Source organism: Tinamus guttatus, unplaced genomic scaffold (assembly GCF_059628265.1).
Source record: "Tinamus guttatus ecotype Peru unplaced genomic scaffold, ASM5962826v1 Tinamus_guttatus_pri_ptg000048l, whole genome shotgun sequence".
Taxonomy (NCBI): domain Eukaryota; kingdom Metazoa; phylum Chordata; class Aves; order Tinamiformes; family Tinamidae; genus Tinamus; species Tinamus guttatus.
The window spans coordinates 2,543,912-2,567,149 of NW_028288582.1; the positions used below are offsets into that span (position 1 = coordinate 2,543,912).

Sequence of the window (23,238 nt, forward strand, 5' to 3'; positions counted from 1 at the left end):
GTGATTCTTTGGTGTGCAGATAAAGTGCTCATACCCTAGAACTGCCTTGCTCAGCTGAGAGCCATGTGTGGAACTAGAATCGTGGAAACAGGGGCTTCTCGAGAGCACGTCGTTCAGCTCCCTGTCACCAGGCAGAATCCCTTCCAACTGAACTGGCCCTTGTTTATCCCTGGGTGTTGTTTAACCTTACTCAAAACTTTCCATATGGAGACTCTTTGGAAAAAAACCCTTTCAATACACGAGTCCCTCCTGTAGTTCGCTGCTGGTCTTCGCTCTTCTTCCGTTTGGGAATTTTGGGAGTTTGTGGGGGAGGCACCTCCGAGTCTGGTCTTGCCTGCAGTCTCCCAAGCACAATGTAATGCAATTACAGAGAGTAATGAATAAATCCTTGCAGAGTGGAGCTCGCGCCACACCACCGGGGCCCGAGGACCTTGAAGGGCTTTTCCAAGCACGATGATTCTGTGGTGTCAGGATTTACTTCTGTTCCGCATGCAGGTGAAGTCCAAAGTTATTTGACACTGAAGTCACCTACGATGCAATGTCTGCCCTGCCTCAGCTCTCAAACTGGACCTGTTGTCTGGGTTCTAAGCAGGCTGCTGTTACCTGGACTTTTCCCTCATTCTGTGCCCACCTCGAGTCCCCTCTCTAGCCACAGGCTCCTGCAGCACAGGAGCGTTTTCCTGGCTCCTCTTTGCTGTTTTAGAGGTTTGTTGCAGGGCAGGAGAGGGGCTGCAGTTGCACCAGCGTTTGAGACAGAAGTGCTGGTCACGGGGGACTTCAAGCTCTTCCCTCTCCCCTTTCCCCTGCTTCTCTACACCCTGTGCCCTGTGAAGCTCTGGCTCAACATGAACACGGAGACCTCTGCACTCGGCAGGGACGGAGGTGAAGTGACCTGAACGCTGCGACACAGCTCAGAGGTTTGACCTCACACACAGGAGCTTTTCTTCCCCCAAAAGGAACATTCCACAAACAGATTATTCACCCTGACCTTTATGCTGCAAGCTTCTCCCACCTTACAGAGCTTTTTGTTTGAGATTCATTAGGAAAGAAGGTGAGGGAATTAGGATCCTGCTGGTGTCTAATTTGGAGCCTGCTCACCAAATAGTTAGAAAGTCAAAGCAGCAGAAAAAAAGAAGCCTCCCTGTTGCTCTGTCTCAATTCTCGTAAGCTTAAAGATCCCCTTCAGGAGAATCAGGGCAAGGACATAAAACAGATATGTTTATAAACAGATTTTTATTCAGTTGTGTGTATACAGCTTGATATATTTGTCAAGTTACATGATGACAAAAGCAGAACAGATTGTAGAGTACACAGTTTTTGTTTGCAGTCACGCAATTCAAAAAAGTTGCTCTCAGCACCAGCCTTTTGTGAGGTTTGTTCTCACTTACTCTTTCTCGAGTAAGAAGCATCAGCGTCCTGGAATGAAAATACATAAAATCACTTTCTCCTCCATAGTTTCTACTGTATTCAGTTTTAGGACCTTTACCCACAGTGCTGTTTTGCCTATAAAGAATTTGTGATGGGGCTACTGTGGAATAAGGAAGATTGAGGTAGCATGAGCCACCTGAATTTCTCCATTTCCTGCTTTTGGAGCACATCAGTATGTTTTTCTATAAATAGGTTTTCAATAGAAACACAGTACGAAAAACACCCTGTGCGAAGCAGCCCTGCTGGAATGCCCCTCTGCACGTGGGAATGGGAGCGCGGAGCAGCGGCAGGCAGCAGTGCTGCTCGCTGGTTGTTGGGAAGCGCTCGCATGACAGGGCCCATGATACACGACGAGGCCCAGGCCGGACTCCGCCTGTCAACAGCCTTGGGGTCAAGCCACGCTGGATGATTTACCGGTGCCTCGAGGCCGGGCAGGGCGCCGGGCGCTGCTCCTGCTCCCACCGTAATCCGAGACTCCGCAGCCAGCGCCGCACGGGCAGGAAGAGGAACAGAGCCCAACTCCAGTCCCGACATTCCCTGGCTAACGAGGCTGTCAGCAGAACATCAAAGGAGGAGCGGGGCACAAACTCACCACGCCGCTCTTGAAGTTCTGGATCCTCCTCTTGCCCATCTTGTTCATGAGCCACCAGGCCCAGGTGGGCGCGTACTGCCACAGGTAGCACACGGCCAGGTAGGGGTTGTCGCTGATCCAGGCCTCCTTGATGTCGTTGGCCGTGCTCACCAGCGTGAGCCGCACGCAGCGGTCGGTCCTCATCTTGTGCGACTGGTCCCCGCTGCTCTCCAGGGACTGGGGGAGACAGAGAAGAGCGGGATCCAAACTGCTTTCTTTTGGGGAGCGGAGGAGGGAGATGCAGAGTTTTGATACTCTACGCATCCAAATTTTCCTCCCAGTTTCTCCACTGCGCAAAGGCAGAATTAGCCAGGCCAGCAGAAGAGATGGGGCTGGGAGCCTGTCCCCGGCTGTGCTAACGCTCTGGGATCTTGGGGAAAAACCTACCAGGCACCTGCCTTCCGTGCCCACCTGATAGGAAGCAGCTTTCACATGAGCACATCACGGCCAAGGGGCTGCTGCAGCTGGGCCTGGGAGACGCCTGTTTCACCCTCTTGGAACCCGGTTAGCCTTTCTGCAGGTGAGGGCTGTGGAACGGGGAGGCTTTCCTGTCCCCGGCCACCTCTTGATGCTGTAGCACAGGTCCCTGTCACTAATTCAGGAGAAGACAACCCCCATTCACCTGGAATCCTGCCGGCTCTGCTCTAGGGGAGTCATCTCAAACCAGGGAAGAGCATCAAGCCAGTTCAGTGGCAACGATGCCTCCTCTCACACTATCGCTGAGCAAACGTCAGCCACAGCCCTGTGAATTTATGTACGTTTTATTCTAGCAACAGCTCAGGGCTCAATCTGTTCCATTTTGTGGAGCAAAAGAAATTCTAGGATGGATTTTGTCTTCTCCCAGGTCTTTTGCCATGCAGGAGTCTGAGGAATTTGTTTTGCAAGATTTCCCAGTTGCTCAGAAAGAACAGTTTTGATTTCAAGCAAGTATGTAGCTGTGCCAGCCAAAAATCCCTTCAGAATTTGAACGGAGGGAGGATCCTCCACACAGACACTCACACAGATTTAAGCTTCAAGTGCACTGAATTTAGGACATACTACCAGAGTGTGGCCTAGTAAAGTTTTTTTGCTAGCAATTTTGCCAGACAGCCTTTATTAAAAGCAATTGGGCAGCCGGCAGGTCTTGCTTTTTGCCCCCAGCAGCCCCCACAGCCGTGCCCTGGCTCAGCTGCCTGCAGAACAGGGGGGAGCAGAATGGGGCCAAGAAACGGTGCCGCCGCCCCCGGCCCTTCTCCCGGGACAGCCCTGGTACACAGGAATTATACACGGGAAGAGCCGAGGCGGGACAGCTCCCAGGCGGTGCTTTCATCCACTAGGGACTTGAAACTCCAAGAATGACCTGCCTATAGCATCACAGTGCAGCTTTATAGCATAAATTCTATGCCAGAGTGCTTCTTGATAAGAAGATGGGCTTAATGTTTGCTAGGAGAAAACGGAAACCACAAAAGGTTCGTTGTGCCTGCTACAAAAGTTGGATTTATCACAGTGGCATTTCAGGGGGTAAATACTGCTTTTTCCCCCCAGAAAAGGGGGAAAGATTTTTCTTACCTTTCCAAGATTCTCCGTAAAGACGTTTTGTATAATCTTAGACTGGACAGGTCCTGGGCAGATGTTTATAATACTTATCTCAGGGTAGTCAGTGAGCTCAGTCCGGAGAGAATTGAAAAAGCCCTAGAAGAAAAGACTTCATAAAAAGATCCTCCTGGGAAGGCACCTTAACCAGCACATTGTAACATAGGTTTCCACTGAACGCAATTCCTACCATTTTGTTTGGCTTTTCACATTCAACAACTACTTTAAATTTTTAACAGCAATTACATACGTTGATAGTATAAGATTATATATATACACATCACCAAGCAATCTGTCCTGGACCTCTCAAATACACAAAACGAATGGTGGAAGTGCTGCCAGACTAAGAGCTTCCATATCATGGAAGTCTTTTCCTTGCAGGTGGATGGTGCTTTGTGGTGAGATTAAAGGTTTTAGACTGTTTCTGTGGAATAAATAGATTTACTCAAAAGAGGAGTCAAATTCAAATCAAGTCAAGATGCACTCTCATATTTTAGGGGGTTCAATTCTGCACCACTGAAATCACTGCGATTTTTGAAAATTGTGACCACATCAGATATAAACACGCTACCAAAGCACCCAAGTTAGGCTTTAGTTACAAAAGCTGCAAATATTTGTCTTTAAGCTAACAGGGTCCAAGTTCTGCGAACCTCCGTGGCATTGAGCAGGCGGCAGTGCCGGGGGAACACCGGAACCTGCTTTCCATGGAAGCGTCCCACAGCAGGGACATGGCACAGGCTGATGGACTTCTCCCACCCTAGCACAAATTTACCCTTCGATCGCTCCTTCCTAGAGGCTTCAGAAAGGGAACCAACGAGTCTCACAGCTTCACTTGTCATCAGACAAGTCTGTGCTCAGTCCAGCTGACAACACTGCGTTGAACACAGGGCAAGGAAAAAACCCCCCGGTGCTAAGGGGGGCATTAGTTATTCCATCAACAGTGAACGGTTCAAAGCAGACTAAGGAAGAGCTTTCCCAACCCCTGGGAGGCAGCAAGGAAGAGACCTGAAGAGGAACCACTTCAGCCTCTGGAGCTCTTCAAGGTCCAAGCAAGCAAGTCCCAGCAGGTGCTGAAGACCAGGCTGAACTGCCCTCTAGCAAGGCAGAGACACTCTGAAATTCTCCCAATAATCAGGGACTTAAGGACAGTAGCAGTTACTGTCTGGGGCAATCAATGTGCTTATTAGACCAAGTCCTGATGAGGGAGCTTTTTGAAGGTCACCATTTCCTAAAGACTGGACACGCCACTAATTATATGAACTGGGAACTAGATGAACAGCACATGATCCCCACAAGTGTCATTACACCAGGAAAGAAACAGCATCAGACTTGGACTTTCCTGGACTTGCACCACGCTCTTACGGGCCTTCCAGATCTGAAGTAAAGGGCTATTTCATCAGTAAAATGTTGCAAAGAATTCCAATTTGGACAAATCAACATGTGCTTGTTTCAAGGACCAATTTTAATTTGTAATAGAAGTGCTTCCTTCCCTCCTCATCCCCTAATGCCATTTAAAAGAAAATTAAAGGAAAAAAGACAAAAGATGGCACGTTTTCAAACAAGGCATATTTAAGATTATGGCATTAAATGCCACAGTAGACTCCAAGACATAACTTGAAATCAACAATGATAAAAATCTATTAAATGAATTTACATCAGATAGACACATATGTAATAGCTGACGGCCAAAATGTGATCTGCAGTTCAAGAAGGTCCCGTAACACAGGGGTTACAGGCACTGTAACCAAGCGAATTGCTGACATCTGGTTTTTAGCTCATTCTTACATAACACAGCAATTTTAATATCCTGTTTCTTTCGAGCTTCCTCTTCCACATTCTCAGTGTTAACACACTTTAGTTCCCTGCAGAGAATTATACAGCAACCTGTGGATTCCTTGGATGTTTAGACCAATTGCACCACACCTAAGGGTAATTCCATTGAAAGAAGGCTTAATAAATACAGGAGCAGAGGTGAGTCCGTGCTGCTGCTTTGTGATTTTCTAATCTAAACCCCAGACCTAAATCAAATGCCAGCCTCTAAAGGGCATGACCTCCAGCTAAAGGAAGAATAACTGGACTTCTCTGCCCATTACTAACAAAAGAATGTGGTAGCAGAGACCTGTCACTGTCCTCCACACCTTTAGTCTTTTATATGTCCAGGCTTTCCAGCCTTGGCTGCGAAATAACTGCTGAACCAGCTACTTGTTACTGTTGTTAGTTAAATCCTCAAAGAGATAATGGCTCAAAAAAGGAAGCAGAGTTACATACTTTGTTTATGTCCTTAAATCCAGCAGGGAGTAAGAAGGTGCCTTTATTATAATCACCAACTACAGCTACCTCTTAGCTTACTGAACTCAAAACGCAGCCAATGTGGAATTCAAACAGTGGTGAAAAGACAAGGCCAGAGGCAAAGTGGTCGTTTCACATTGGGAGCTTCAGTATATCGTGATTAGGCCTAATTAAGATTGCAATTTGTTCAATGCCATAAACCTACACTGGAACCTGAGCTCTCTCAGCACAGCACTCAAGCAATGCTTCTTACAATTCCCAGTGCTCGATACATTTCCCCACAAGTTATAATCACAGTATAAATGTTTTCACAGCATGGATGTGATGTGAAATAGCACAAGGGAATCTAAGCTCTGGGCAAGTGCTGCAGCCATGTCAGGAGTGGAAGTTCTCCCATTTACCAAATGATATACTATTAAAAACATAGGTATATTTAAGAGCAGAATATTTCTCTGTAACCCGTTTTATTCAATAGGATTTCATGTATATAAACACTGTCTATAAAGGGCTTTTGTCCTCTAGAAAAAAAATAATCTATTCTCTATTTTATCTCTTTCCTATAGCAGCATCACACCAGGACATCCAGCTCTCCAGTTTACAGGCCCCTTAGGCCCAACTTGTGTTTTGAGAAGAAAAAATAATTAGTGAGGAATTTCTAGTGCTACTCTTAGCTGAAGGGCCTGAAGTCCAACTCAAGGGCAATATAGAGGTGGCAACAGTAGAAGCCAGAGGGAAAAAAAAGAAATACAACCTCTCCTAAGTCTTTCAGCCAGAATCACAAGTTTCAGAGCAAATTAAAGAACCTTCAGCAGCTAAGTTATATTTATTCTGTGCAGAGAATGGCAGTCTCACCTGAAATTGTACAGGGCCTAAGTCCCCCATAAGGAACAGCTGCTACAGCACTAAAACAAGCTGGTTAATTACATAACAAGATATAATTAATTGCCAGCAATGTAACTCACCTGCAGAGCATGTTTGCTGGCGCAGTACCCAGAGGCAAGAGGGGCTCCCATGATACCCATCACGCTGCTCACGGTGACAATCTTCCCTTTTCGCCTTTGGATCATGTGATTCAGGACATATTTGGTTAGAGAGATTGTACCCAGGTAGTTAAGTTCTATGATGGCACTGAAAACATCCAGGTTTGTATCCACAAACAGAGAGCGCTGGGAGCGTCCACCATTGTTGATCAAAATATCAATCTTGGGAAAGAGAGAGGGATAATTAAATTAATACCACACGTTTCCTTTAGCACCTGCACTCCCTCTAGTCCTGCCTCTGCCATTAAGGTAAGAACTACTGAAAATATTTTGGTAGCTACTTTCTCCCCATACCTCTCCCCCTTGGGCTGAGGATGGCCAACTTGGGAGCTGAGCAAAGGGGGAGGAATTTCCTCACACAGAAGAACTGACAGCCAAAATCATTCTCTACCTGCCATTTTTTAACTCTACTGCATTGCAGCAAGCACCATTTGATGTCCAGGTCCTGCAAGGCGGCCTCTATAAACAGGTTTTGGGCAAATACAGGATCTAAGTGCAGTACATAATGGAAGAAACGAATCTAGTGCTACTATTTTTGCTATGAGACCAGGATATCAGTGGACTAAAGGACCAGCTCAAAGCTTCACACACTGCAGTTAAATTAGTTAGATTTGACTGCAAGCACCTCGGATCTGCTCTGGACTACCCAGCTGGAAGACTATGCACCAAAGAAGGGAAACATTTGTGCCAAAAATGGCCAATTTTGACCCAAGTAGCTCTAATCTCAAACTACATGCATTACTGAAATGACAAAATAAATGTTCTGGCTTCCATAGATTCATAAGTCCAAATATACGGTTGGGCCAGAAATCCAGTGACATCAAACAACTGATTTTTCATTTCTTGGCAATGGTCAAGGATTATTTGTTCATTGTGGCTTCTACGTAAAAGCTATTGAGGCCCAGAAACAGAAGGGATGAGAATTCAGGTCCTTTCCTGTATGTTGAATTCTGAAACTTGAATAAGGTGCAGAAACTGCTGAATTTATGGGCAGAATAAAAGCAAAAGAAGGATATATGCAGGGATAGGTCATATGGATGGACGTGAAGTTCAGCCTCAGAAGGGCACCTTACCTTGCCAAAATGCTTAAGGACACTGTTGGTTGCAGCCTCGTGAGAGCTTCTTTGAGTCAAGTCAAGTGGCAAGACAAGGATATCTTTATCACCCAAGTTGCTGATCTCTAAAAACAACCATAAAAGGAATGGGAAAAAGCAAAATCACCAGTGTGACAACAGCAAGAAATTCAGTGTGGTTTTAAACCCCACATTTTCGCTAAGGAAAAAGGCACCAAGGGACTGTATCATTAAGCTGGAAGATAAACATTCGAGTTTAAACATTGTTTTCATTACAATCCCTCCACAGAATCCATTTTTAGCCTGTTCCTACTAAAGCCCCCCTTCCCACACCCTATGTTTTTCACTTTTAAAAATCTGACTTTATTAAATGAAAAGGATTGTGCATCATAATACAAAAAAAAACCTTGCAGTAGTTAGAAGTAACATGCAACAGGATTATTTGATACCAAAATTTTTAGCAAGCTATTCAGATGCAGCAGTGTATTGGCAGCCTTGACATTTTGTTTGTAGACAAACTGTTCAACCCTGGTTATTCCTGGCAATAGGAAGAGCACTGTTCATCCCCAAAAAGACACACAGGAGAAGCTAGATTATTGTACAGAGTAAAGGCTTTTGTTTAATTCAAAGTTTTTAAACTTATCCATCCCCTGAAACAAAAGTCAGCTGTCATCAAGGTCCAGTCTTAGTGCTGCGTTTTTCCACCTCTGTCTCTTTGGAACAACTGCCTTTTTCCATTAAAAGTATTTCTTGAAAAGTGATTTGCTACCCTGGAGCTTTGGGGAAGATGACTCACAAAAACAAAATTCTCGATGTTAAAGTTTTTTCCCCCCTGAGTGAGATATAGCATGATTTGCAATGTATCTGTTCCCAGTGTTATTTTTTATTGTAAGCTGATTGCTAGCAACAATTAAGTATTCTTCCTCCCCAGCAACCAGCTGTGCTCTTTGGACAGAGAGCCTGAGGCTCCAATTCTTTAATTACCACCAGGCTCCAATTCCTTAATTACCACATCTGTACATACAGGTAAGGCTGAACTCTGTCTTCACCGTGATGTATCAACACGTAAATTGTTTAAATCCATAAACTGCCTCTGTTCAAAGGTCACTAGTACTTACACAACTGGATGGATGGAACCCATTCGTTTGGTTTAAGCTACCCCTATTTCCATTTATACCTCTTCCTCTCCCTTCCAAATACGCATTCCTTCCCCACCCCACCCTGTTTCTCCACTAAAACCAGCCCTCGTCTTTCTTTTTCTCTAGGCAGCTGCCCAGAGCAGTGCCCAGCACTCAAGGTGCAGGCACACTGCTCTCTGTTATGGTCACAATTACGCTCTCCACTCCATTTCCTGATAACCCCTAAGATTATCTTTAGCATCTCCTATTTTTCATTTCTATTTTGTGCAATACCCTTCCACAAAACATGAGCCTTCAATAGAGGCTGCTCTGCGTGAGCTTCTGAGGTGACTTCCAACCTCAGGTATTGTACAATTCCCTGACTTACAGAATGTCTGTCAGTCATTTGGCAGTGTCTATCTGTATTTAAACCACACTTGAGCTCGGTCAGACTGAGAAGCCATCCCACCTAATTTTTTTCTTTTAGAAGTTGCTAAGACAAAAGTGACAACATTACTGATTAAATTTAACTCGTATCGCAAAGAAGGCCTAAGGAAAAATAAAAAAGCCATTTAAAAATCAGATGAGAAAGTTTTACAAGTTGTTTTCTCTCCCTCCTACCTAGGTTCATGAAGTCTGTTGAACTGGTGGGTGTGACTCAACAGGCATTAACACAGTTCTTTAACAGTGCTTTGCTTCTTTCTCCTTTGGCATTTTAGTAGTGAAGAAAAATGTGTTAATGCAAATCCTAAAATGATATGTCTGTTTTCAAAAAGTGCACTTTGCTTCTCATGTTAATATGTAAATATAAGTCATTGTTAAGTGTATAGCAAATACAGCAGGCATGTTAGAACCTGTCAGGTCTGATTATGCCATCTAATTCGACCAAATTCATGTTTGTGTCAGGTATTGCAATTCAATAAACGTAATCCAGCCTATCTGACTCCAGCCTTACAGATGATTCGAACACAAATGAACACAGAGTAGGTGACAGGGACAAGCTACCCAGGAAGCCCACAGAAGCACTGGCCAAGCATGCAAGGGTGGAATTAGGAAGGTCAAAGCCCACATGGAGTTGGGACTGGTGAGGAACGTGAAGAGCAACAGGAAGGGCTTCTATAGGAAGAGTGGCAGCAAGAGGAAAACCAAATATAGAGGGAGCCTACGGCTGTGTAGGGATGGTGCTGGAAGGTGGCTTTGGTCTTTGTTAGCAATAGCCACCCTCAGGTCACCCACATTTCTGAGGACAGTCTCCTGGAGAAAGAAATACTACCAATGTCACTGAAAAATCAAGTTGGGGACAAACCAGACATATAAAAAGGACAAGATTCCAGAATCCATAAGTTCTGAGAGAGGAGTCACTACAATGCCACTTTTGAAACGTCCCAGCAACTGCAAAGAGGCAACTGTCACCCAGCCTAACCTTGGTCTTAGAGAAAATGATGTGGCAAATCATTCTGAAAGCCATTTCCTGGCATATGAAGGACAAGGAGGTGACTCAACAGCCAGGATACATTTACCCAAAGGCAAACTCCCCCCGACCAACCTCATCATGAGCCTGTGGGTGTTGTTCACTTGCTCCGTAGATTTCTATGTAGCACTCTTGTAGCTACATGGGGGAAATACGGTCTAGATGAGTGAATAAAGATGGACAGAAAACTGCATCCGAAGGACTAATAGTCTTCAGAGTTTAACTTGTGGGTGCTATACGTGGTGTCCCTCTAAGGTCAAAATCTTTTGAAATCTTCCTTAATGACCCAGATGATAGTGTGAAGTGAGACCAACATCAGCTCTGCAAAAGAGGAACTGAGGTCCTGGTGGAAGGACAACAAAAAGTCGAACCTAAGTCAACTTTTGGCCCTAAGCTATTGCTTAGCGAGGCTGTGGGCCTGCATTAGCCAGCAGACTGAGAAACCTGTTGAGGTGTCTCTGCCAGGCAGGCGCAGCTGCAGTCCCATGTCACATGTGGGGCCCTCGAGCACGAGACAGATGCTGATAGGTGGGAGAGAGCAGTGCAAGACTGCCAGGATGGCTGGGGGCCAGGACGCACGAGGAGCAATGAGAAGCCTGGGGGGATGACCTCAGGTAGCCTTGAGAGGAGGGGAAGTGGGGCTAATTGCTGCCTTTCCCTTCTTAACAACGAGATGTGGAAAAAATGAGCCAGCCTCTTCTGAAGTTCACAGCAAGAAGACAAGGGGCACAAATTGCAGCAGGGGACATTCCAAATATGACTATTTTTTCCCCTTACATCTAATGTGGGCTAGTAAACACTACAATAGATAACTAAAGAGGCAGTTGGAGCTCTCAACAGGACAAGAAAAGAAAGTGTGGTTTTCAGGAGCTGCACTAGTTTGTGACAGCTCAAGATGTGCTGGAATCACAGCAGTACTGGCTAGGTCATACATCCAGATCAAAGAAAACTATGTTACTGAAGAGCTTCCAATATTCCAACTAATCTGACTAACAGCTAAAAAAAAGCCAGCCAGAGCACAGTTTTGCAGAAAGCATTGCTTCATAGGACTTTAGAGCTAATATATAACACAGATAAAACATTTGGCAGGGAGGGCTTCAAATTGGCAAAAGCAGATAAATTTATCTTAGGTAAATTCATCCTCTTGCTTCATATCAGTTGTGATAATCTTTCTGGATATTCCTTAGAACATTGTACTCAAACAGGGCCCGAGAGGGGACATCCAGGATTACGGCTCCTGCTTTATTTGGCCAAAGTTTTGTAATAACAACGAATGGCCACAGACACCAACCTGCTGCACATATTCACTGACCACTAAACATTGCATCAGGCAGCCTCGGAATTTTGCCATTTTTTACCCCTTAACCATGCTGTCAACTTAAGTCCATCTATCTCCTTTGAAAAAAAAAAAATATGTATCTAAGCTTTTCAGAAGCATAGGAAAATGGAAATAAGGAATTGTGCATTTCTTGAAAGCTCCTTGTGAGATTTTTTTGAATACCCAGCTATACTTTTTAGGTTTCTAAAAATATGTTCAGAACAGCCTCCTATCTATAACATGCAAAAATTGCCTCCCTCTCCCTGTCAAGCCAGAAAATGGTGGCAGGGAAAGGGGGAAGGAAGGCAGGGAAGCAGGAGGAAGAGACAGAGACAGATTCAGCAGGCATATGAAAGATAACTGGAATAGTTAATATCCTGCCTCATCTTCATTCTTCTTGATCTGCAGGAGATCACCACTTCATAATCGATCAGAACAACTCTTTTTTCTGAACGTTTTACTCATTCCTTTTCCAAAAAGGAGAGTTCTTGGCAGTTGGTCAGACTGTGACACGCACAAACACGAAGGAAGATGTTTTTCATCCGTAGCATGCACTTACATGGTTTGTTTCTAAAAAAAGATGTTATCCCGCAGATTTGCTTCCTTTTTTTAAAAAAAAAAATCTAGTGACTTTTGAAACCACTTGACATTGTATAATGAGATTTTTAGATTACTGGTATGTTAATGAGCTCGGAGTGCCAGTCTTCCCAAACCTTCTTGCTCCAGAGAAGAAACCACTTGCTTCAAAGCTACAGTGAAGCTGCACATAGTTTACTTCTCTTGTGAAGTTTATTACTGTGATGTGTGGGTTGGATTCCTCTGGCAGCTCTCTCACAGCAAGAGTGTTTGCATGAAGTAATTTATACTTACCAAGGCACTTCTTTTTCACTCTCTGCAGCTCGTCCTCTCTCCTCGCTGAGATGGCGAGCAAGGCTCCTATCCGGGCTAGCTGGTAAGCCAATTCCTCTCCGATTCCACTCGAAGCTCCTGTCACCCAGACAACTTTGCCAGGCAGTTCATTTTCTGCCAAAAGAATCAAGACCACAGTTCACACATCACCAGTGCCAGGATTTGCAATCAATCATTGCAGGTGTACGACTTGATAGCGTTTGTAGCAAATGTACTCAACTTTTTACTACAAAATCCCCATTTCTTTATTTTTAGTCACATGCAGTTGTGAAATTGTCCAGTGCTGTTCTGTTGTCACTTGAACTTTGGTCCATGGCTAATCTGAATAAACACTCATTATCTCTACATGATGGAAGAAGTTTGACTGCATTTCTGCAGGGCATCCACACACAGCATTTTCACTGACCTCAGAGAGAGCTTAAGAGAAGAAGAGAACTTTGAGAAGTTACAGAAAACAGCTGCTATATAGACAATCCAAACAAAAACCTAAGCAAACACTTCTCAATAACTGCTCTAACCCCTAAAATGCCACTAAGTAACTGCAGACTGAAGAAAATTCCCTGAACAAAGGAATGTTCACCCACTTTGTTTCGAACCTACTGCAAATCAAACCCTGCACTTTTCTAAGTATAGTAAACAGAGTTCCAAATGTGTAAGCCCTCAAGTGCATCTGCTGTATGCCCCTATCACCTACTCAGGTGTGTTCTTTTAACCCTAGTAAATATGTTATCTTATTCCTCTTATTCCTTTGTTCATATGCCCATTCTCCCTTCCCTGCAGTTTTCCCGACTGCCCACAACACACCTGCATACTGGGAAAAGGTCTAGCTTTCCCGGCAGAATTATTTTCAAAAATCAACAAATAAAATAGATAGATGATAATCGTTCACTCTAGAACACGATTTCAGGATCAGCTAATATGAGAGCACTATCAAGAACACATCACTAACACTCACGTGTTCTCCAAGACCAGCCTTAGTGGAAGCCTGAGCCAAGCCTCACAGTGCTGCTGAGAGGAGCTCTTGGTTATCAAGTTTGCACAGATAAAGATTCCAACAATTTCTAGCCACACAGGACTGATGTCTTGTTGTAACTGAAGCAACAAGGCCAAATTCAGGCTTCAAGCCAGTCTATCCTGAAAAAGGCCATAATAGCAATTTTTTTTCCAGCTCACTGTATCTCTCTGTTCATTTAGTTTAGCAAACTTGCCTTTTCACTAAAGCCAATGGGTACAACTAAATGCTTAAGCTGTGCCTGTAGCACTGGCAGTCACTATTATTTTTCTTTCGTAAGTTCAGTTTTAGCCAAAGAGAAATCCCTCCTAAAACTAAGAAAAACAACCACTTTCCTTTCTCATAAAAAGCCCATTTCCAAAAGAGAGGTGCATTTTGAAGATAGCATGGAAGTGGGAAGAGTCAGTGTTACTGAAGGAGTAGAAATAGCTGTTTTATTAATAGTTACACCAAAAGACTGCTGTCCTTAGAGGATATTCATCCTCAGTCAAGGAATATGGGGGTTCATCTCTCAGATTAGATCTGGGGTCAGAAATCTTGTGTTTGCAAACACTGCACGGACAGAGGAACACTGTCCTTCAACCATGGGCATACCTTCATCCCTGCTTACCACACTTCTCTCAGTACTCAGAGTAAATCCACCTCCTTCCACCACTGTTTCTCCTTTCAAACCTGCCTTGGACTATCTCACTGCAGTTAGTCCAGATCTTGTTCTGTGGATAGAACAATTAACTGAGATAAGGGAAGTTTCCCACCAGTTCCTCGGTGCTGATAGCCACCAAACACGGAGCTACTGGTAGTTAACATAATGCAAAGTCTAGCTCAAATACCATTGTAGAACTGGTCTCAGACTAGCTTGTTCTAGAATAAATGTCCTGCTGCTACTGGAAATAACATGGCATAGTTAATTTTTAAACTTAAAAGAAATAAAAATGGAAAACACTTTTACTAACCATTAACTTTTGCGTTACAAGGCGTAACTAATGGGAGGATGAACAGACTAATAATGCAGGTAATCCAAAAAATGCTTCTCCAGTCCAGCTTCATTTAAGATTTTTTATCTGTGATTATATAGTTCCTGTAGCATAAGATGGCTATTTCATTCCATTAACAAGAAAAGAAAAGAAAAAAAAAAAAAAAGAGAGAAGTTTGGGGTGAGGAAGTTTAGGGCAGAGCATCTGCTGCTCCCCCCAGGGAATCATACCATCGCTCCCAGTTTAAAGAGCCTTCACACAGGTACCTAAGTAAAAACATCCTCCTTAGGTCAATGCTGCTACTGCCTGAAGGGCTGCTGCTCAGCTCAAGTGAAACACAATATATAGTGAAATCACCCAGCATCCAGTAACTTTTGCTCCCTAACCATATCAGTATTTAAAACATGGGAAAACAATTCAGCATCTGCCATGGACAAATGCCACAACCCTCACTATAGGTGTGAACCACCAGTATGGAGCCAGTCTTACCTATATTATGGCTATTAAGCCATAATCCCCAAGTACTAGGGTCATGTACTGTAAGTATAGCTTACAGAACAGGGGAGCAAACACGAGATCAGTGTTTTCTGATAAATAAGTTTCTCTGCAAAAACGTCAAGAGAAATCCATGCTAAGGTTGTAGAAGCTATTGCACAGCAAAATGATCAATGTTAGCTTTAAACTAAGTTTTTCTCCATGTGATCCATGCATTACTTACCTAGAGATACCTGTATGTATACCACATTATATACACTACCAGTACGGGGAGGAAGACGAGGACAAACTTATTTGAAGAAACTTTTTTTTTTTTTTTTAGCATTTGTCCCTTCTGTGTTGCTAACAGTTACAATCTCTAGAGGGATTGAAACTGTCTCGTGTACACAGCAGCATGATCAGCAAAATGCCACCTATCTACTACAGCTTTTGCTACGTTTCAGTTGCTTGCAAGCATTGAGGTTGGGGGGCTTTTAGCCAGAAAACTCCTCACCCTTCTCAGAGAATTGCGGAAGGGCAAATTTCTGGCTCACTCCATATACCTCATTTGGAAGAGTGCCATTAGAAAGAAATCTTTATTGTTATGCAAGAATTTTTGGAGAGCAGGTAAAAGGTTTCCAGGCTTCCAGGGTGAAGGTTACATTCAAATAAAGTTCTGTCTGTCTGAGAGTTGCTCAAGCTCCCTGTGAACAGGGATCACTCAAAAGGGCAAAGCTTAAATTCGGGTTTGTTAATCAAGGTTTATCTTGTTTCCTCTACCTTGACACGTTAATGATCTTGTCAAAGTCCACGTACACACGTGCGCTTCCCTGTGGGAGTTGCTATGCAGTTTGAAATCTGTACACAGAGGGTGCCACAGAGATTTAAATGGGCTATTTGAGGTGAAATGGACTATTGAGGTGAAATGGACTATTGAGGTGAAATGGACTTTCACTCCTTGTGCACACTTTTGTGTTCTCCAGTTCACAGACTAGCACTTTGTACAACTTTCAGCTTAAACATCCATGCCCAGCGCTGCATGTGCCACCTAGTAAACCCTGCTCAAAGGTGGGATATGCATAAACTTATGGCACATATTCTAAATATATATATATATAGAGAGAGAGAGAGAGTGTAAGTTTCTGCATATGCCATCTCAGAGTATATATCCATTTGCATGTATGTAGAAACTTTTGGATCAAAAGGCTCTATTAAGTCAATAGAAACTACCGCTCTTGAAGACCTTCCTTAGTCTGGAAGTGGGCAGAAGCACAGCCTAATTATAAAGGTTGACACACGCAAGAGTGAAAGTCACTATCCAAAGTAATTTTGCAGAACCTTGGTGACAACAGGCATGCAAAACAAGGCATTGTTGGGAAAACAAGTGTAGGCAGCACTTTGGCACAGTGCTGCTCCCTTGTGCCCTTTAGGGAACAATTCTCGGAAGCAGAAACCCATTTACCCTGACATTAACAGTCCCGTTTATGGCGCAGTAACACTGTCCGCACGGCTGCGGAACAGCGACGGGCTCAGAGGTATGAGGCCCAGCAAAACAAAGTTAAACAAACCGTGACGCCTCCCTTCTTCCCCAGGAAGTGCTCAAGAGGAGGCCGCTCCGAGCATGCGGCCGAGACGCTGCTGCCAGTGCTCCGGCACTTTGGGGAAGGGGTTTGCAGAGGAAAACACACGGGAAGCAGCTCCAAGCCCGGCTGGCACCCACAGAGAAGCAGGCAGCGCATCCAAAGGGCGGACGGAGACGTCGGCTCAGGGCCACGCAAGCGCCCTCCTGTCTCTCCCACCCGTCTGCCTCTTCCTCATCTGTCACCATCACGGGGTCTCACTGTTCTCGGCTCCTGGGAGCAGGACACGCAGCCCGTTTTGGCGCTGCACAAGTCAGAAGGGTGTTTCCCACAGTCTTTTCTTAATCTTTCCTGATTCAACAAGTGCCAGCACCACTTTTAGGAGCAACACCCTGCAGCACCACGCACCACACAGCGTGCTGACAGGACACAAGGGCGCAGATCGGTGTCTCGCGGTACGTGTGAGCGGATTTTTAGCAGTTTTTCCCCAGAAGAGCCGCGGCTGAGGCCGCGCGGTTCCCCCACGGCCGCCCCCAGCACCCCCGCGCGGGGCAGCCCCACGGCGCGGCGGGAGCCCCCGCGGGCGGCGCCGCCTTTACCTGGCCTCCTGCCCCGCCACTCGGCCCACAGCACCGTGAGGTCGCCGTCCGCCCGCCGCCAGCGCAGCAGCAGCGCCACGAGCGCCACCAGCGCCGCGAGCGCCAGCACCTCGCACACCCCCGCCATGGCGGCCGCCGCCGCCCGCCGCGCGGCGCCCCTATATGAGGCGCGGGAGGCGCCGCCGCCCGGCCCCTTCCCCGCCCTCCATCGCCGCCTCCGGCCGTCGAGGCGGCCCCCAGGGCGCCCCGGCCTCAGCGAGGAGGGTTCAAGGCGGCGCCGCCAGCGAAGGGCGCTTTGGTGGCCCCAGGATCCCCTCCGTGCCCAGGGGAGCTCCCTCAAGCTCCATGAAGTGCCCAGCGATCTCCTCCTTGGTCGGGGGTGCCTGGCCAGGACCAGAGGACATTTTGAGTCCCCACCAAGCATCCAAACTGCTCCTCTTGTGCACGCGGCGCTGGCCAAGGCCAAGCGGGTGGCCCTCACATTGCCCTGAGGTTTAATTAAGTTCTGGCAGTGCCAGGAGACCTGAGACTGCTGGAAATGGGATCCTTCATGCTCAGCTTTTTGCTCTGGGTTTCTAGATGACATAGGTAGAGACTCGTGGGTGCTGCCATGTGCGGCTTGCAGACACCACACTCACTGTACCAATGTTTTAAAGCCTCCTGTGCCTGGAGGTACAGGTGCCAGAAAGGGAGATCCATAGTGATTCCTGTCCCCTCTCCACGGGATCCGTCAGGGATAGCGTGGGGTTGCTGTGCTGGGTCACTGCCAGCTCCATGGATGACCACAGATACTGATGGACCAACTCTGAAACCACCACAAAATTTACACCTGCTGAGGCAAAACAGTGTTTTCCTGAGGCAAAACGCAGTGATGGCCTGACCTTAAAGCCCTGCTCCGGACACTGCGTTGTTTCTAGCAGAGATTTCTATCAGTCTGGGCAGTGGGAGAGGAGCAGGAAGCTGCTGACATAAACAATGGCCTTTCCAGCTGTCCCTTATCAGTGAAAACTCGACCCCAAAACCAAGGGGAAATGGCAGGGAAGCCAAATGCGCAACCAACATGCTCGGTTTCTGTTAACGGCACTTCCGCTCTCCTTGCCTCCATCCCAGTCATTACCAGCTAATTGCTCATGGTGTTTGAGAATAGAAACAGGCCTTTGAGGGCGTTTGAGGGAAGCTTCTACATATGGTTGCCATAAAGATCTTAATGGTGCTAGGGATTGTTGTCTTCTCAATCCTAAAGCAACTGGAAAAAAAAAAGATGGACATACAGGGTCGTAGCTTTTGGTCTCATCATGGTGGTCAGCCCTGGTCTGGCTTTGCTTGCTCGAAGTTCAGTTCTGAGCATGGACAGCGACACACACTCTTTTTCTTGCTTCAGAGCTGGTAGCTACTTAGAGAAGAGCTGTATCACAAAGTGCCAAAGCAAACTGAAACATCCTTTGAAGGATCACATCATAATGAAACCTTTGGATTTGACCAATACCTAAATTAAAAAATATTTCTCTTTGTAATGCTTGAGCTTACTTTGCACGGGGGAAACTAATTCCATTTTCTGAACAGGCTGTTATTACTAAACTTTCACTCTCTGAACAAGCATCACTACTAACAGTTAAAAAAAAAAAATGTGATTGAGGATTTAAGACTCAATCAGCCTAAGTCAGCCTGAACATGAGCAGAGCAAACGACAGCTCTGTTGCAGTTTGTGCAGTGATTTACGCAGAGGACTCAGTAAACACAGTCTGATATCTATGCAAAGTGCATAACTGTGGTAGTGAAGTACCAGGGCCAATGGGAAGCTCATGCACAGAGCTCTGAAAATAAAATGAGAGCTGGTAACTACAACGGGAGGTCACAGCCCTGCTGTGAACCCAGCTGAGGTTCCCTTGTTGACTCGGTGGCAGCAAATAACAGATCAATTAAACTCAGAACGTAACAGGATGCATTATTCCTACAGTTACACAAATTATGTTGACACACTTAAAATAATGTAAATAAAAGAAAGATAAGGTACCTTCTGTCTCCAAAGAAATGAAGCAGAAATAAATATTTGATTAGATTGCTGTCCCTCTATGTTTATTTTGATTCTGCCATTGTGCCATATGAAGACCTCAGTCGTGCACAAGTGCAATGATAGAAACTCTCAAGTGTGCTCTATTAATGAATGATGAATGAATATTTTTATTACAAGAAAAATGTGGCAGTAGAGTGTAAAAGTGGAACTCTAGCAGTTCTCTCTAGCTTCCTGATCCCCATTAGATTTGTTTTGGTATTGCTTTTGTTAGCATCTAAGCATCTTTTTCTATGTGATGGTGTTTACAGTGAAAATGTGTAGGAGAACAATTCAGAATAATGTATTCAACAATAAAAAAGATGCAAGAGAGGTTTATCTGCTCACAAAACTAACACTTTTAAGGCACGTGAAGAATTTTATTTTTGCATTGCAGCTGTATTCTGCAATAACTCTATTGTACCAATGTACATACTGCAAACAGCACATCACATTACAGGGAGATGTGGATAGATATTATCTAATCCCTAATTTAGCAAGGCATTTAAATGTCTGTTTTAATCTATCCATACACAGCAAAACATTTGTGTGTGTTTTGAACAATATGCATGTGCTCACATCTCATTGGTTACAACAGAATGTGTTCTGTAAGCTGCATGCTGAATATTTTTTTGAAGGTAGGCCTGTAATACTATTTTTTAAACTGTTATTTTTAAGAATTAGTTTTGCAGCAGTAGGTTATACACACATGTTCCTTAGTTTCATGTGATTTGACAAAGTTTTACAAATGTTAACAAGAAAGCAAGAAGTTGGTTATAGTCCTGAAACAAAGAAATAATTTTAGCCTTCTACAAAATTATTAATAAGTGTGATGTTTTGCAAGTTCTTGTAGGTCCACTGTACAGAATGAACTTCCAGAGTTTGCTAATTGTTTTAGCATTTGAATATCTCCATATTAGCTACTATCATGACAGAGCAAGAGCAATCCTTGCCTTATTAAACAAAGAGCCAGAATTTTTAAATACCTTTCCAGATTGGGTGCTTCAGTCCATGATGCAGCTACCTAAATAAAAAATGGTCTCAAATTCTGAAGACTGAAGCATCTATATTCTGTTCCATTCAAATAACTTTAGCAAACCCTCTACCAGTTTAACTGTGTTTCTCTCTGTTCCATTATAGCTGGAAACTTAGGAATGGAAAAACCAGGGCAGAGCCAGTCACCACCAGATAGTGGTTGCATACAGTGAACTGTAAACACTGAAATAAAGGCTGGATGTTTAAGGATGAGGTGTGTCAGTGACACCCATGCAGACACGCAGGGCTTAGGGACCAGTGACCTTGAGCGTCCTGCTTCATGCAGCCAAGGGCTTCATCACCTTCACTTGGCTCCACCTTTGCCAATGTGCCATTTTTCCAACCTCTTCTGTATTCATTTCTGTGCTGTTACAAAAGCACTTTTAAATATATATATTTTTTCTTTTCGCTGAGCCTGCATCAGCCAGATTCTGGCAGGTCTGATTACCCAACACTATAAGGAGAACTGCGGTATAAAATAAGTAAAGTTTTTGTGAATTTATGGGTGAAGAGCTTCTTCTTCGAATGTTCACAAGGGGGCCCAGATGACTTGATGCCAGCCCTCGGGATAACGCTCTGAAGGCATTAGTGTGAATATTTTCCACGGGTCTGTGATGCAATTTCTTTGATCCACACTACAGTAAATAAAAATCTGGTGCAATTTGCTGAGATTATTTCAGTGTCTGTGTAAAACATAAATTTGAAAAACTATCTTCTGTCACTAAATTATTTATGGAGATACAGGAACATCAAAATAAATAGCTGGTAAGCAGAGCAACTCTGTATCCCCCTTTCCTGTATTTCTTCTTGCAGTGTGAGCATAACAGAATAGCTTCTAAGGAGAAAAGCTCTTTGCTTAGATTAGGAAAATGAAATTTTAGAGTGACTCTATCAGAAAATGAGTGCAAATGAAGTAAGGCCAATTTTGACTCTGTGCTACTGGCTTCAAAATGGTACCTGTGCCATATGTGTTGCTGGAAGAGGAGACAAGCAAACATGCAAAGACAGCCCCACATAATGTAACTGAGTGCCCAAAATTTGCCTTATATAAACCTGTCTGCTTAGATAGTGGGTATTTACTTCCTGTAGTTCTTATTTTATATCTGTTTTAACTGCAAAATTTTGTTTAAGAAAATGTTCTCTCTTCCATAATAAAATTTATTGGAAAATGAAAAATTCACTCTAAGTAATGGATATCCATTTGAGACCTTTTCAATGCAGAAGGATCATTTTGTTTAGACGTGGTGCAATTCTGTCCTCACTACATCCATGATTTTTTTCCTACTATAAAGAGCAGGAGCTGTCTGCTTTCTGCATCAGAATTAGCTTCTTGTTAGATTCTCTGCGTATTTATCCACTTAAATCTCTGCATTCCTGCTACCCTAATCTCTTCTTATTTCTGCTTTCAGCATATTGCTCAATCTTCATGTTCTTTCGTTTTTACAGTTAGTGCTGTTTCCCTGCCTCCTTCCTTGGACCATTTAGAGAGAGGCTTGAAGGAAGTCTGCCCATCCTGCTTCATTCAAATCTCTCCTTAATATCACCTTCTCCTTGCATCCATTTCATTTCAATCTATTCATTAACTTTTTCAGTGAGTACTCACATCTCACTAAACTTGGATTTTAAACTTGGATTTAAAACTTGGATTTGTAAATGTAAGGCAGTTCTAAATAGGGTAAACTGAACTCCATTTATGTCTTCTATCTGTTTTGAAAGCAGTGAATTAATCTGTTCTGATGTGATGATACTGCCTTCCTGGCCAGCTTCATATAACCTGTTTCTGAGCGATAAAAGGTAAATAAAGTTACTTTTATTCCAAATTAAGCTACATCTAGACTAGTAAGTCAAGCAGGGCCAAGGCATGGACTCTTTTGCTGGCCTGTGGTCGCCCTTACTTTGAAACTCTTACCCTGGTTCACAGTCTGGTTTAGGTCCATGCCAGCGCACACTCTCCCAAGACGTTGGCTACAGATGCAAGCCAGCACAGTCCAGTTGGCCTCACGGCCAGGAAAAGCCCACAGAGTGTCCTATTTACTAGCAGAGACATAGCTAGGAGGGCTAAAAAGAGGCAAACAAAACCCCTAACAACAGAGCATCACAGAGAAATACAGAATAGTAATATAAAAATACACAATGGTAAGACAGTTGCTAGATAGCCAGCCAGAACAAATATAGGAAGCATCTACAAACACAAAGGGAGATGACTCTTGGCTCTTGGACATGGACTTTTATAGCCTCCCTTGGGATGGATTTTCTAAAGATAAAAAGCTCCATCACTTTCCTGCTGTCTGCCCAGTGTGACGGAGGTGTTTCAGGCTGTAAAACTGCAGTCCCATCCACTTGCAGCTCCACTTGACCCTGCTCTTCTCCCAAGTTCTGCACCCATGACTTCCCACAATATCCACAACTTCAGTTATATTATAGACTGCTTGGTTTTGCTTTGGCTTGCAAGTGCTTTCAATGCTTTTTAGCAACACCTACACTAACTCCTGCTAACACCTACACTAAAAGCAACTCCTGTTGCTTTTTAGAGGACAATATTCACCTCCAGTCAGAAAGCTCCTGCACATCAGATCTCCCTTGAAGCCCTAATGGGATATTTAAGTAAGTCTTAAGTGTTCCACATGTTTTCTTTTCTTTTTTTTTATTGTTTGTTTGGTTGTTT

General features: G+C 44.3%; 1 protein-coding gene across 1 annotated transcript; it reads right to left on the minus strand.

Annotated features, from left to right (window-relative positions):
* Positions 1-1,214: 1,214 nt before the first annotated feature.
* On the minus strand, positions 1,215-17,615 carry DHRS7 (dehydrogenase/reductase 7). The gene is made up of 7 exons (XM_088539361.1): positions 17,489-17,615; positions 12,811-12,963; positions 8,034-8,140; positions 6,883-7,122; positions 3,608-3,730; positions 2,021-2,236; positions 1,215-1,416 (listed from the first exon to the last, which is right to left on the minus strand). The coding sequence occupies exons 1-7, from the start codon at positions 17,613-17,615 to the stop codon at positions 1,381-1,383; spliced, it is 1,002 nt and encodes a 333-aa protein (XP_088395487.1). The 3' UTR covers positions 1,215-1,380.
* Between the last annotated feature and the right edge of the window lie 5,623 nt (positions 17,616-23,238).